General features: G+C 41.8%; 1 protein-coding gene across 2 annotated transcripts in view; it reads left to right on the top strand.

Annotated features, from left to right (window-relative positions):
* The window catches only part of LOC139376817 (piggyBac transposable element-derived protein 5-like), a 40,986-nt gene extending 24,624 nt beyond the window's left edge, over positions 1-16,362 (top strand). For both annotated transcript variants that reach the window (XM_071119755.1, XM_071119754.1), the window contains 3 exons: positions 5,485-5,682; positions 8,582-8,687; positions 10,518-16,362. In XM_071119755.1, coding sequence (XP_070975856.1) covers positions 5,485-5,682; positions 8,582-8,687; positions 10,518-10,713 — 500 coding nt within the window. In that variant the 3' untranslated portion in view covers positions 10,714-16,362. The remainder of the gene's footprint in view (positions 1-5,484; positions 5,683-8,581; positions 8,688-10,517) is intronic.
* Positions 16,363-17,001: the final 639 nt, after the last annotated feature.

Raw genomic sequence — 17,001 nt, 5'->3', positions numbered from 1 at the left:
CTGGACTAAAGCATCCGCCAACTCTTGGACAGTCTGTGGTGCAATGTGGCGTTGGTGGATGGAGCGAGACATGATGTCCCAGATGTGCTCAATTGGATTCAGGTCTGGGGAACGGGCGGGCCAGTCCATAGCATCAATGCCTTCCTCTTGCAGGAACTGCTGACACACTCCAGCCACATGAGGTCTAGCATTGTCTTGCATTAGGAGGAACCCAGGGCCAACCGCACCAGCATATGGTCTCACAAGGGGTCCGAGGATCTCATCTCGGTACCTAATGGCAGTCAGGCTACCTCTGCCGAGCACATGGAGGGCTGTGCGGCCCCCCAAAGAAATGCCACCCCACACCATGACTGACCCACCGCCAAACCGGTCATACTGGAGGATGTTGCAGGCAGCAGAACGTTCTCCACGGCGTCTCCAGACTGTCACATGTGCTCAGTGTGAACCTGCTTTCATCTGTGAAGAGCACAGGGCGCCAGTGGCGAATTTGCCAATCTTGGTGTTCTCTGGCAAATGCCAAACGTCCTGCACGGTGTTGGGCTGTAAGCACAACCCCCACCTGTGGACGTCGGGCCCTCATACCACCCTCATGGAGTCTGTTTCTGACCGTTTGAGCAGACACATGCACATTTGTGGCCTGCTGGAGGTCATTTTGCAGGGCTCTGGCAGTGCTCCTCCTGCTCCTCCTTGCACAAAGGCGGAGGTAGCAGTCCTGCTGCTGGGTTGTTGCGCTCCTACGGCCTCCTCCACGTCTCCTGATGTACTGGCCTGTCTCCTGGTAGCGCCTCCATGCTCTGGACACTACGCTGACAGACACAGCAAACCTTCTTGCCACAGCTCGCATTGATGTGCCATCCTGGATGAGCTGCACTACCTGAGCCACTTGTGTGGGTTGTAGACTCCGTCTCATGCTACCACTAGAGTGAAAGCACCGCCAGCATTCAAAAGTGACCAAAACATCAGCCAGGAAGCATAGCAACTGAGAAGTGGTCTGTGGTTATCACCTGCAGAACCACTCCTTTATTGGGGGTGTCTTGCTAATTGCCTATAATTTCCACCTGTTGTCTATTCCATTTGCACAACAGCATGTGACATTTATTGTCAATCAGTGTTGCTTCCTATGTGGACAGTTTGATTTCACAGAAGTGTGATTGACTTGGAGTTACATTGTGTTGTTTAAGTGTTCCCTTTTATTTTTTTGAGCAGTGTATTTAATATTAACAGTTGATTTTCCAGAGGGAAGTGAAAAACCAGAAACCCACTTATATGTAAATATGTAAGTAAACTAGTAAACTGGATTTTATTCCCTAATCTCTCTTAAAACAATTGAGCAAGCTCCTGGAAAATACACCCGATTTTGGTCTTTATAAACAGCTACGGTGTTGATGAACAGCTGAGTAGTAGAATCAGGTGTGGTACTAGGCTTGAAAAAAATAAAAAACATGCATAACCCTGTGGATCTTCAAGAGCAATTTTGGTAACTCCTGATACAAATACTGCTGTGAAACACCTGTAAAACAAAAGTACAAAACACTCTTAAGAAAAATGATTTACATATCTGACATTGGATAGGTGCTATAAATCCTTTAGCTACAAATGTTCAGTAATTCTGTACACCGCTGTCCAACTACAGTAAAAGCCCATACATTCCCACATGTATAAAGGGTAGTATAAATTATAAAAACAGATGTGAATACTCACAAATTTGGAACAAAACCGATTTGAAGTATTGTCCGAAGTACCATGTGTACTGCGTCCATTTGAATTTTTTGAAGTTGTTTGTCAGCTCTACATGGGCCAGCTTGCATTTCTCCTTGACAGGCGCATGCCCACAATCCACCACTCTGCCATAAAGCACTGTGTCCTTGGGCAGTACCGTAGGGATAGCGTGTAATGTGCATTTCAGAGATGAGGGCAACGACCTCTTCCTTTTAGAGTCTGAGAGCAGGTCTCTCCTCCGTTCTAGCAAAACGCACGCAGTAGTACACACCACCACACTCACTGACACTTGCCTGCCACTCCACGAACCCAAAGGCTGTTTTAATTGCCACTTAATAAATTAAAGTGTGTGTGTGGCGGGAATGGGCTGTCAAAACTATAAACAAATGAATGGTCCAAATGTATCCTCCGGGAGGCAAACCCACACTCTTCAGATCTATAGACGGATAACTAACGATTACACTACAAATCCTGTTCTAATAAAATGTAGTTAGACAGACCATTTTAAATGGAGTCTGGAAGTGTCGGTTCCAAAATGATTTGGTTAATTCACTCTATACTGATTGAATGTTTGTTTCTCACACTTGATTGAAATACAATAGTCTAAAACAGTTGATTTTCTGAAAACCGACTCATGTAATAATGTAGCTAAGTTAGCAAGCATGTAATTTTATTTGGAATGCGTAGCAATGGCGCACAATTTAAGCAAGCAGAGAGGGGGTTCGATTAATCTGGCCCAGGGTACACCGGGTTATGAAGGTGGGGAGGGACGGAAGATAAAACGTTTTAATCAAAAGTAATCCATTTAGCACGTGAACACAATCCTACTCATTACTATACGTGCTTACCTACTACTTCTCCGTGCTTAATTTGAGTTGACTGTCGAAAGAGCGGGGCACCTGGCTCACGCCCAGGACCCCCTAACTACTTTACTTGTGGATGGCGACTTCAGATTTTCTGGGAACACACTGAAAAGTAACTCGACACCATTTTAATCAGTCATTACAAATGTTGATTATAATAATGACAAGAAAGCAGGAAAGGGAGTGTATGCCGGACCTGGTAAATTGTCTGATGCTAGCGTGCATTTGCTTACTTGTAGTGCACAACTGAACTGAGACATGTGCATTTGGGGTTCAACCATTGACTATATGCGGTTCATAACTACACTGAACAAAAATATAAACGCAACATGCAACAATTTTAGATTTTACAGAGTTACAGTTCAAAAAATCAGTCAATTGAAATAAATTCATTAGGCCTCAATCTATGGATTTCACATGACTGGGAACAGATATGTTGGTCACAGATACCTTAAAAGTAGGAGCATGGATCAGAAAACTAGTCAGTATCTGGTGTGACCACCATTTGCCTCATGCAGTGCAACACATCTCCTTCGCATAGATTTGATCAGGCTGTTGATTGTGGAATGTTGTCCCACTCTTCTTCAGTGACTGTTGTTGCTGGATATTGACAGGAACTGAACACGTCGAACCAGAGCATCCCAAACATGCTCAATCTGTGACATGTCTGGTGAGTATGCAGGCCCTGGAAGAACTGGGACATTTTCAGCTTCCAGGAATTGTGTACAGATCCTTGCGACATGGGGTCGTGCAGTATCATGCTGAAACATGAGGTGATGGCGGTGGATGAATGGCACGACAATGGGCCTCAGGAGCTTGTCATGGTATTTCTGTGCATTCAAATTGACATCGATAAAATGCAATTTGTTCGTTGTCCGTAACTTATGCCTGTCCATACTATAACCCCACAGCCACCATGGGGCACTCTGTTCACAATGTTGACATCAGCAAACCGCTCACCCACAAGACGCCGTAGACGTTATCTGCCTTCTTCCCAGTACAGTTAAAACTGGGATTCTTCTGTGAAGAGCACACTTCTCCATCGTCCCAGTGGCCATCGAAGGTGAGGATTTTCCCACTGAATTGGGTTAAAACGCCAAACTTCAGTAGGTCAAGACCCTGGTGAGGATGACGAGCACACAGATGAGCTTCCCTGAGATGGTTCCTGACAGATTGTGCAGAAATTATACGGTTCTGCAAATCCACAGTTTCATCAGCTGTCTGGATGGCTGGTCTCAAACGATCCTGCAGGTAAAGAAACCGGATGTGGAGGTCCTGGGCTGGCGTGTTTAAACATGGTCTGCTGTTGTGAGGACCTCCTGCCAAATTCTCTAAAATTGTGTTGGAGGTGGCTTATGGTAGAGAAATGAATATTATCTGGCAACAGCTCTGGTGGACATTCCTGCAGTCAGCATGCCAATTGCACGCTCCCTCAACTTGAGACAATTGTGGTGTTGTGTGACAAAACTGCACATTTTTAGTTGTCTTTTATTGTCCCCAGCACAAGGTGCACCTGTGTAATGATCATGTTGTTTTATCAAGTTCTTGATATGCTACACCTGTCAAGTGGATGGATTATCTTGGCAACGGAGAAATGCTGCCAACAGGGATGTAAACAAACGTGTGCACGAAATTTGAGAGACCAAGCTTTTTGTGCGTATGGAAAAATGTTGATCTTTTATTTCAGCTCATGAAACATGGGATCAACACTTTACATGTTGCCGTCATATTTTTGTTCAGTTAAGCATATTGTTTCTTAATAAAGCAATTTGTTTTCTCGGCTATGGTTTTTGTTGTGGTCTGAGTTGTTCTTAGTCAAGAAAATGTAGTGTAGCTAACTGCAGTTTTTGTCCTCGCTGAAATCTTATTTTACCATAGCTTGGTCTATGGCGTATTCTACCTAGCTAGTTTTCAATGCCCATTGTAAGGCAGCTAGCTAGCAGTGTGACCGTTTCCCAAAGTTTGGCATTGTCTTTGATCCTGCTTTGAACCTATTTAGCTAGCTAGTTTTATGGAACAATGTATGTATGATCTGTTGTGGTGCATGAACTGGTCATATGTGTTAGTCTTACATTGGCTAGCATTGCCTAGCTAACGTTAACTGGCTATCATTTCTGCATATTTGTTTCTGCTTTGATTACACGCAAGTGTTGCTATCACCCCCACAATAATCTCTGTCTCTGTCTCCCTCTTTCTCTCATCCTTTTCTTTATCCCTTTCTCTCTCGCTGTACAGTATGTACTGTAATCTCCTTTCTCATCACTCCCTGCTCATCCCCTGCTGTTTTTAATCACCATACATGTCCTCCTGCTACTGTAGTAATGAAAAAGAAGAGTGTCAATTGAAGTTAACCCTGAGAACCAACATGTGAATTGTTTATTTTGCTGCTTCCATGCCTACCACCCACTAGGCTGCACAACCAGACATGGAGTTGACGTACAGTAAATTCTCCCAAGGCTCATTTTGGAAACCTAGACCACCAGTTCATCCTATTGTTTTAATTAACAAAGTGAACAGCCTGGTGAGAGGGGCAGTGATGCCACAGTAAACCAGCCCCGTAGCCCTGCAGCAGCTGACATAGATATTAATCATGTTCAGCTACAGCTCTATTAAAAACGGCACTGTCTTTCTTTTACCCCTTGCCGAGTAAGAGGTGGTGTGAGAGCGAGTCTGTCCTCTTGGTGTCCTCCTCTAGGCTTTATCCTCTGATCTCAATCTGAACACATACTGGCCACCTGCAATCTGTGCCATCTATCATTACTGCAGGTGGTGGGAGAGGATGGGCTTTAAGAAAGAAGGGGAAATAGTCAGCTAACATGTACAGATTATACAGTGTGGTGGTTCGTTCAAATATAAAGTCCCTCTGACATTTAAAGTAAGGTGTGTGTTTGTCCTCTGCCAGAGATCTACTGCTGTGGGCTGCTGAGCACCAGGAAAAGTGACTGCACCGGCCTGCCCCAGTCCATGTTGGTGAACCCTGAGAGCCCCCAGCAGAGGGGCCAGTCCCGCAGCATGATGAGAGGTAACACCTCTCTCATCAGCTGGTACAACAAGGGACACTTCCGTTTCCTTACCAACGCCTACTCACCCACCAAGAAAGGTAAGGAGACCTGCTTTGGGACCGATGTGATATTACCCATGTTTTCTTTTTCATACATTTTTATTCAGAACATGCATTCAAGGGGATGTTTAAATGGTATTCATTTTAGAATGAACAGCCTTCAATTTTAAAGAAAAACGTTTTTCTTTATTTTGATCATGTCGACCTACTGTGTCAATATAATGCTCTGAAATTAAGCATCATTATGAAGCTCTTTAGGGCTGACTGATACAGTATGAGTCACCACCCACCATTGACATGATGTGGATTTAACAGACCACAGTAACTCCTTGTTGTTAATGCACTCGTAATCTACCCTGTAGACTGTGAGAAACTCTGATGTAGCACCTCATCACTCTGTCTCTCCCTGTATGAGTGATGTTCAGAGATAATGGAAATGGGAGAAAATCCCTGTTGCATGGCATGTGAAAGGCTCTCACCCCACACATTTAATCCCATTTGTAAAATAAATTAGGTGGGAAAATGCATTAAATCTGGATAGATAAACAGCAAGGATACAGAGTAGATGAGTGGAATCGAGGGTTTGGATTCTGTTCATGGCTGTGTTAAAAGAAGTGCTGAATAGTGTTTGGGAGGATTTTTCTTGTTGAATACAATCTGAATTAATCCTATAGAAGAGCAGTGGTCACCAATTTGGCGGTCGACTGATCCATCTCCAAGGCATTCCTAGTCGATCATCGAACATTTCTGTAAAAAAAACTCAACGATAAAGCTTAGAGCTCTTTTTTTATTTTTTTCGTTTCGTGCTGTTGGTGGTAGGTGCACTTGAATTAGCAGCCCTAATACCAGGAAGGCAAAGTATTCCCATGTTGAACCATTTCATGTGTCTGAAGGTAGAACTCCGTCTACACGACAGGCTCGGAGAGCAAATCACCTATAGGCCTACGGCTGGCCAATCAGATAGCTCAGATCACCACGTCTGCACAGTTTCAACGATCCATAAACTAAAACATATTTTACATTTTTATTCACAAAGTTGAGAATTCTAAACTTTTAAAACCATGACTAGAGACTCAACGAATACAGCAAAGAGCTTCTGTTTTTAAGAGTAAGTTCATGTTTGACAGTGCTGAATAACAACTTAATCAACACTTTGTTCAACACTTTTATAAGCATGAAAATGCACGGTCTCCCTACTTCCACTCACGCTACAACCAGCACTGCAGCTGTAATGAATGACTATAGTGTTCCGATAAGCTTGCGTTGTTATTATTAGCGGCTTGCAGCTTCTTCTTTTTTTATATCAAGTAATATTTCACTTTCCCTGGTCATAGGAGTAACAACATAAATTGGTGCATGAGGCAGGAATAATGCAGTGTGACTGGAGTTTTACCATCAGTTGGAAGACTGTGCCACATTTTCTCAGCGGAGGGAGAGCAAGGGGACGGTGACTGTGGTGAGAGGCAGCCTCACCCCTGCTCCCTCCCATCAGACTGACCATCAGATGCAGGCTATCAGTCCAGTAAAAAAACAAAACTCATGATTATGCTCACTCAGCCGGGCCTCACAAGTAATACAACAAATGAGCTATTACAAGTGTGATCATATACCAATTTAAAAAATATATCATTTCAAAATGGTCTGAGAAGAACAACATTGCAGAGCAATTCAAGCATAGCCGATATGCAGTGATAATGTATTAGGCCTTTAGCCTACTGTACAAACCTCATTGCTACAGAACTGTTTTTAATTGGTTGATGTTGTATAGGCTTACGTTTTTTAAGTCATGTTTTAAAAAAAATAATAATAATCTGAGCTGTAGATCTCGGCTTGCATTTTTACTCAAAGTTATCTTGACCCAGAAAAGGTTAGTGACCACTGCTATAGAGGATGTAGGTTATTTTTTGTTAGTTCTCATTGTCCAGGACAAATTATATCTGACTACAGATAATATAAGAACCCAAAATACAGCAAAACACAACCCCCTCCCACCCCAACCTTCGGTGTGTCCCTCCTATCTTATACAGACTAGACTAATTATTTTTGTTTGGATGGGTAAGTGGTGGTCATAACATTTCATTATAGCTACAGAGAGAACTATTTTACCTTTTGAATAAATAAACCACTGTATCATTGGTGAAATGAAGTAATCATGTGAAAGACTGAAGCCTAGGGAATAGTGACAGTCAGACATATTTCCAAATTCCACATTTAGACTTTATCAAGTCTGCTTCCCGATTTATATTTTTAAATTCTGTAAAAAAAAAAATCATTGACTTTTCTGAATATGCGCTTACTTTTTGATCTTGCGTTTCTTTTTCAATTTGCCCTCCTGTAACTTTCCAATTTCCATTCAACATTACACTGTAGGGCCTGAGTGAAATCTTAACATAATTAGCATTAGATAGCGGAGGATAATTTTAATGGAAGCGAGTCAGCGACAGATGGAGGTTCAGTCAAGAAAAACATATCAACGACCTGCTAATGGCTCAATGTGATCCAGGCGACTACTAGACTCGTTCCCTCGCAGCTACCTCCATAATTACACTGTAACTCCTCATGTTCATCTATTTTTCATGTGGTACACCCATGATCTGTTTTAGCTATTAGGTTGATACTTATTGTTTATTCTAGCTACACTAGTAAGCGCGCAGTCATATTTTGCTTGTTAGAGAGCACGGTATTTTCCACAGAATATATTGGTTATTTTGAAGCTATAGTGAGAAACCATATTAGACTTTGAGGCATTCAGTCTAGTTATTTACAGCATCACAACTGCACTCTTTATCCAATTTACTTTACTGTTATGTGCAAGATGATATGCCACACATTTTTGTATTATACTTTGTCACTGAGTTGCAATCTGAAAATATGATTACATAATACTTAAAAAAAAAAACTCCCATTAGTCCTGTTTGAGTCATGTGTTGGGTTCTAGGGGTGATCATCAAAAGGAAAAGTGGTGAGATTCCCTGTCCGCTGGCTGTGGAGGCCTTCGCTGCACACCTCAGTTACATCTGCAAGTATGACGACAAGTACAGCAAGTGAGTGAATACTGGATGTATTGCAATCAGTTGTCATCCTGGGAGAAATGTGTTCGCCTATATGAATGTTCATCATAGGACAGGGGTGGCCAACCCTCCTGAGAAGCTACCCTCCTGCAGGCTTTTGCTCCAACCCTAGCTAGCACACCTGATTCTACTAACTGCTAACGAGGACATTGATTAGCTGAATCAGCTGTGTTACAATGAGGTTGGAGCTAAAGCCAGCATACCCAGTAGTTCTCAATGAGGGGATTTCACCCCTGGAGTTTTGTAGGTCAAGTGTATTGAAATGTAAGATTTGAATATGGCAAACTGTTCTGTTGTTCCTACAGTTTTTGTGTGGCTTATTTCAAAGTATTTCAGGCTGCATTGGGACACGACAGCGGTTTCAGCTCTAAGCTCTCCTCCTACTGTGCTGCTAAACAGAGAGTCAGCCTGACTCCCCCTGTGGTGGGCCCATGCTGGGAGCTCACACACTCCCCGCCATGCAAGTCAGGCTCAAGTGAATCCTTCATTAATAATTCAGTCACAGCCAGACATTAATTGAGGAGGATCACTCTATAGCATTCCTTATCAGCCTCAAGCCAGAGATGGCGTTCCAGGTTTTCTTTTTGCAGTTGCGCTGTGCAGAGTCGGATTAGACCGTACAACACCTGGAGAAGGAATTACATTGATGTGATATAGCAATCTTCTGAGCTGCACAACGTGACGGCAAAAAAAGATGACCTGGGACACCACCAGGAACTCAGATGCCCTGTTTAAAACCATACACTATAAAGGAATGAGATTTGAACTCCTAATTGCACAGTTATCGCACGAGTTTCTGTTCAAAGCTTGTCATGCAATGGTAAGATAAGAACATGAGCTGCATACTGTATATCCATTGGAATGCCAAAGATACTTAGGTAACAATTTGGATAGTCCATCTGCAGATGCTCTAGACTATCTACTAACTAGCTCTAACCTTAACCCGTACCCTAACCCTTATTCTAAACACTAATTGTAACCTTAGCAAGCATTTTCTTATCAGCAGATGGTTTGTTGATAGTATGCCCATTTGTAGAGCAGCTACAGATCGAAAAACCGGACTATCCAAGTAAAGTGTGACCAATACTTGTTGCATTAGCAATTTATAAGAAGATACCATGGAAAAGGTCATCCCTTTTCAGCATGGGACAGTAAATACATCCATAGTAAATCTACCTGCATTATGATTCCATCTGAGTTCATCAAGTGGAACACATTCAATAATCTGGACTTCCTAATCCACTGGAAGTGACACTTCATTGCAGTGCAATAGACTGGCTACTGTCAAGGGCCCACCCAGAGATGTCTATGTCACAAATGGAGAACAGTGCCAAGCGACGTTAACACTGGTCAAAGACAGAAGACTTCAATTAAGGAGACAAGCAGAGTGATAGATGGGATGGCTCATCACACACACACACCAGGGAGATTGGCTCTTATCTTCTCACCCTCTCTAACCTCTCACTGCCTCCAATTAGTTTGGACAGTAATGAGATGGTCCTCTGAGCTACAGAACACAACACTTGTGGATGTGGAGGACTGCAGATTACATCTGGAGAGCCAGAAACAGGGACGTTAGCTGAATATCGCTCCTCCTCACCACTAACCAATGCCTCACACTTAGGAGGATATCTTGTCTCCATGACTGTCTGCGCTTCTGTCCGTCGTAACTTCTGTCCGTCTAATTTCAGATGTCCAGTCAGATAACTATGTGATGGACATATCATCTGACACAAATGATCAAATTTCCAAGATCCCATATAGCCAATCAGGGTTGGTCTTTTTTTATTTTTTCCTTTTCAGGTATTTCATCTTCCACAAGCCAAACAAAACGTGGCAGCAGGTGTTCTGGCTGACCATCAGCATGGCCATAAACAACGCCTATATCATGTACAAGATGTCCGATGCCTACCAGATCAAGCGCTACAGCCGAGCGCAGTTTGGAGAGAGACTGGTGAGGGAGCTACTGGACTTAGACGACTGCTCTCTTACCCAGTGAGGCGACCACATAATCTTTGTAATATACGCACACACATACTGTGTACACACACTGTCACACATACCCACAAACACACACTGTTCATCACATGCAAAACACTAACACACACTAACCAAAACACTAATAGATTTGTTCTTTACAATTGTAGACACTGGGATAGGTAATTCCTTAAATGAAACAATATTTTAACAGTGCCAAGTCTGGGTTAAATGGGTTGGGGGACCAAACCTCCAGGTTTGGAGAGCAGGTCTATAGTTTAGTCGGAACGGTCTATAGATTAAAGTTTCTTTACTGAGGCACAAAGCAGAGCCATTGTACAGTACACATGTCTCTATTGTTATTGTCACAGGCTGCATGACAAAAACGCAGTTGGATAATGTACTGTTGTTCAATGTGCAGATTTCTTCAAAAAAAATCTGGTTAAATATTGTTTCCATGTAGAGCAATATCACTCTGTAATGTAAATCTATGATCCTATTCGACCACCTATGGAGCAACATCGGGTGTGTTCTCTCCAAGATAGACCTGAACCACTAAGAAGAAATACTGTATGTGTGTATGTCGGTAGGTATGTATGTATTACAGTACCAGTCAAAAGTTTGGATGCACCTACTCATTCAAGGGTTTTTCTTTATTTGTACAATTTTCTACTTTGTAGAATAATAGTGAAGACATCAAAACTATGAAATAACACACATGGAATCATGTATTAACCCCCCAAAAAGATCAAAATATATTTTAGATTCTTCAAGGTAGCCACTCTTTGCCTTGATGACAGCTTTGTATACTCAATTGCATTCTCTCAACCAGCTTCACCTGGAATGCTTTTCCAACAGTCTTGAAGGCATTCCCACATATGCTGAGTACTTGTTGGCTGCTTTTCTTTCACTCTGTGGTCCAACTTATCCCAAACCATCTCAATTGGGTTGAGGTCAGGTGATTGTGGAGGCCAGGTCATCTGATGCATTACTCCATCACTCTCCTTCTTGGTCTAATAGCCCTTACACAGCCTGGAGGTGTGTTGGGTCATTGTCCTGTTGAAAAACAAATGATAGTCCCACTAAGCGCAAACCAGATGGGATGGTGTATTACTGCAGAATGCTGTGGTAGCCATGCTGGTTAAGTGTGCCTAGAATTCTAAATAAATCACTGACACCAGTTCCTCCATGCTTCACGGTGGGAATCTACTCTGTGTTTCACAAAGACACGGCGGTTGGCTCCAAAAACAATTTCCACTAATGTCCTTTGCTCATGTTTCTTGGCCCAAACAAGTCTCTTCTTCTTATTGGTGTCCTTTAGTAGTGGTTTCTTTGCAACAAATCGACCATGAAGGCCTGATTCACACAGTCTCCTCTGAACAGTTGATGTTGAGCTGTGTCTGTTACTTGAATTTATTTGGGCTGCAATTTCTGGGCTGGTAACTCTAATGAACTTATCCTATGCAGCAGAGGTAACTCTCAGTCTTACTTTCCTGTGGCTGTCCTCATGAGCCAGTTTCATCTTAGCTCATCTTAGCTCGTGTCCAAACCTTTGACTGGTAATGTGTATCTACGTGTGTGTGTGTATAAGCCCAGGATCCTTCCATTATGTTTAAATTAAATATGGAGGACTAGTCTGCACTACATTTCATTACCATCCCCCTTCCAGAGCGCTTGCCATCTTGCTGATGCTTAATACCTGAAATGGGAAATGTCCTGCTTACCAGGGTAATGCTTACTGTACTCAGTAACTTCATATCTCAGTCAATAGGAACTATGCAACTGGTCATCAGATCATATGACTGGCTGTCCCTATTCTCAGCCAATTGGTTCATCGCTGTATATTTGCAACATCATTGAAAAATCTGGATGGTGTGACTTGTGTTCAGGTTTTCAGACTGCAAAGGGAAGGGTTGATGATATGATAAATTATTCTCGTTCTTGCCAATGAGGACCACATGAACGTTCATTTGGATGAAGCCTACAGTTGCTGTACAACATGACTACCGTCTCCATGTGGTGTAGTCTTGGATAATCAAGAGCTGCAGGGGTCAGTTCAGTTCAACTCTAGATAAACACTCAACTGTCCACAACAAACCCTCACTCTCTGACAGACCACACAGACTGTTTTCAGTTCAGTTCATCTGGTGATGTATGATGAGCCTCTGGTTCAGCTGGGGAGCTAAGAGTGTGGCCCATATCCAGTGTGCCAGTGTGGCCCATATCATCATATAGGCCCACTGTAGTCACATCCACTGTCCAAACCCTGGAAGCAAGCCTGACATTGATCTATACAGTATGTAAGTTGAGTTTAAATTAAACATTACATACCGTCCGCCAATAATTATCTCACTCCAATGATGTCACTAAAAGATGGAGAGAAGAAAACACCAGACCCACAGAAGTTTGTCAATGTTAATCCTTTCAAAGGGACTTAGGAGAATGGATCCTCCTGATCTGCCATAATGACTTTGTGAGGCTGTGGTCTTGCCTCTTGTGTGGGGACAGAATAGCACCCCACTGTGCTGTATATTGAGCTGTTTTAAGTCAGTTAAGTGAATGTCACCGTGGCTTAATAATGTATTTTTAGCCAATAGAGAATGTACTGTCAGTGTAAAAGTGAAATCAATGCTTTCAATTGTGTGCAATTCCAAAGTCCACGCACACAGGCCTATTTTGTCCCTTGGCCGATGACATACAATCGTGCTTATCCGCTCCTTGCCACTGTGACTGTGTTTTTGATGTGTGAAGTGTTTGGGAGATTTGTACTACTGAGGCAGAGTTGTCCTAGCTAGGGCACTACTCATGCACTTTCGATGGTCCTGCACTTTAAAGCAATTCAATAACGGTGTTTACTAAATATCCCTAGCTTTGATGAATTCCTATAATTAATGGCGGTACTAAATGCTTCCCCAGAAAATAGATGAGTTAATGACTCTGCTCTGAAGATCTGTTTTGTCGCAGAACACTGAAGTTTTAATCCTGTTTCATTGCTATCGCCTGTTTCCTCTAATTATTGAGAGCTTGACCATTCTATGAAGAAGCAGGAAATCCATTTTTAATAAAAAGGGTAATTATTGTCTGAGTGCAGACTTCTGCAACTGAGTGCTACAATATTTATGCAGGAATGATTTAAAGGGGATCAACGAAAGTACACGAAGATGATGAATACTACAAGCCAATGAAAAGGAATTATATTCTAAAAACATTATGAATATTTACCAAAATATATGATGTGCATATGCTATTGAGGTACATTTGTTTTTGTGTACTTATTAGAAGGTACATGTGATTATAGTTCTATCAGGTTCTTCACTTTTAGGTAAGACACATGATTGTGATTTTTCACCATTTCCCTTTCCCCAAAAAAACATTGTCGTTCTTGTGTATGTTTGTTTGTGTGCGATCACTAGTTCTGTGCACTGATCACTGTCTGAAAGATTCTCTGACATGCCATAAGTATGTTAATGATGCTAATAACAATGCTGTTTTGTTCTGAATTGTTATATTGATAGACACCAAGAAGTATGCATGATAGTCAACAACCTTTTCAAAGTAAACACTTCTTCAAAATGAAATATATAATCTCTTTAAATTGTCTGTTTTGCGGTATATCTTAATTAGTCATCAAGTCCTTGGGTGAGCTCTAAAATGTTCTGTAAGTGTAGTGTTACTAAGCAATGTCTATTAGGCCATATTTAATGTTATTAATACCACCATGGCCAAGTAGAGAGCAGATGACTCGTGTGGTGATCCGTTATTGCTACTCTGAGTGATTTCATGAACCAATTATAATCAGGAGAGATGGAGGGCTGTTAATCCCCCTCCCCCTGTATTCAGTTTGAATCAGAACTGCTTTAGTTTAAATTCTCAGGTTGAAAATGTATGATTTACAATTTACAATAAGATAAAATATGACAGTTTATTTTATTGCCCAGCCATGTATTAGATATATTCTCAGTGCCTTTTACATAGAACATCTCCTTTTCTTACCAGGCATTTCATGCCAGTATCATGTGGTAACTTCAGATGACTTCTGCAGAGAATATCTAAAAAATATATAATTTATTCAAGATGGATAAAACAAAAGACAGTTTACCATCTGTATAGTGCATCTGTGTTCATGAAATTATTTTCTCACTCCATGATTAGATAACTAGGTTTATAGTTCAACCCTTACAACATTTGGTTCTTTAAAGCAATCTACTAGAAAAGACAACAGACATAAACTATATCAACGGCCAAGTCATATCCAAATCCTGAGGCCAGATATTTTTTTTTTTTAATCATCATTGCCATTTATCATTTCCTGGAATGTCTTTGTGTCAATCCGATGTCACTGTAATTCCCTAGCTTCTAAGAGGCAATATTAATTTACCATTGCTCTGTAAAATTAATGAGGTCAGTTGATTGACAGCCCACTCAGTCTATTGCCACATGCCATCTTCTTTCCTTCTGGTATTCGGTGGCAGGTAGCCGTTAGTGTTGGGCCAATAACTGAAAGGTTGCCGGATCGAATCCCAGAGCTGACAAGGTAAAAAAATATGTGTCGTTCTGCGCTTGAGCAAGGCAGTTCCCCGGGCGACGAAGACGTGGATGTCGATTATGGCAGCCCCCACCCACCTCTGTGATTCATGAGGGGTTGGGTTAAACGCGGAAGACACATTTCTTTTGAATGCATTGTTATACAACTGACTAGATATCCCCCTTTCCCTATTTACTGCTGTTTTCAGACCCATAAAGCATATAGAGCGCCAATACCATGGTACCACTCGTGCACCCGCCTCCACCCGTAGCCGTTAATGGACAAACTGAGACTGCATGCAAGTAAGTTGGCTAGTCAGGCAGCCCAATGCCCATTGGGTCCTTTTTATAGTTAGTAAAAAGCCAACACATTTTGTGAATGTTTTTCATTCAATACAGCCTCCACTCTGCATTAGTGATCAAGACTGCTGAAATACATTTCAATAAGTAATCTAGAAATTTTGGACACCATTTGTTAGTAATTTCCATTCTAAAACACAGTGGAAGATTACGATATGTTAAAGTGTAATGACCGTGGCGAGAAAATAACACATGTCTTCTGCAGGCCTATGGTGCACTCTGGCAATTGAACGTCTAAAGTTGGGACCTGAAGATGTATGATTGAGACAGTCAAGTAAATTAACTTTGCCGACCTCAGGGCTTCATTATTCGCTATTAATAAAAAATACAATAAGGTGCTATCAAAATACTGTAAGAAATTATAGATAATAGGTCAGTAGAAAAGTTGTCAAGACTAATATTAAGGGTAGTTGGTAAAATGAAATCTAGTTCCAGAATGGTGTATTTGACATTGTACTAATAATATGTAAATAGCTCATGTAAGCTGGACCAAACTTCCTACCGTATCAGATGAATTCTATACAAAACACAAACTGCAATGTATGACTGCTCTGGGAATGTTGTTGAAACTGCTTCTTGTCCTGTGTGTTTTTCATCGGTGGAGGAAAAGTGATTGCTGTATCGTGCGTGTTTGTTATTTCTCCTCATTGAGTGTGTATGTAGCCTATTGTAAACCTTCCCTCTGTGATCTTCATGTTAACAGTACACCCTGATGGACTTTGTGAATCGTATGTATACCACCTGAGTTTACACCATGTTGCTAATAAATGTTCACGATTTTATACACCACCAGTGTCAAGAGTTTATGTAGGCCTTAAAGGTTCCCTTAACAAAAGGCTCCCTTAACATTATACACCTTCTAAATGATACTTTTAGATAGTGACCAATATGGGCATACCACACTAGCACCCCCTGTGGGCTAGGTGCATGTCTAATGTGCTGTGCTGTAGGTAGTAGTGGGTGACAGATGGTCAGTTTAAGGCTGCTGAGTCATCAACTAATGTCTGTTACATTACCCTGGGATGTGATGAGCATTACACATTAAGTACAAACTCTTTAGTTCCCACTGGCCATGTGCATGCAAGGAGCTGGACCTTAATTCCATACACACAACCATTTGATCTATACTGTAGCTCCCGTTGCACGGAAATCGAAACGTATCCATTAAGTGGCATTCTTTTTTTTTACACACGCACGTGGGAGAGCTAGAGGGGTGTGTGTGTGTGTGTGCGCACACACGACTTAACAAGTATGCTTTCCAGAATGGGCAGATTGGAAATCAGACACCGGATCTCTTTGTTAGAGGCCTTTTCTGTTCCCTGAGAATGACTGCATAGCAATGAGAGCATTCAGGTCAGGAACACTGATTTGAATTGTTTAGTTACAGCCATCATTAAAATCCAAGCTTCATTTCTCATTGCATTCC

The sequence above is a fragment of the Oncorhynchus clarkii genome, chromosome 20, assembly GCF_045791955.1.
Source record: "Oncorhynchus clarkii lewisi isolate Uvic-CL-2024 chromosome 20, UVic_Ocla_1.0, whole genome shotgun sequence".
NCBI lineage: Eukaryota > Metazoa > Chordata > Actinopteri > Salmoniformes > Salmonidae > Oncorhynchus > Oncorhynchus clarkii.
Note: the sequence above shows the minus strand (reverse complement) of the source record. Positions and strands in the feature narration are given on the sequence as shown.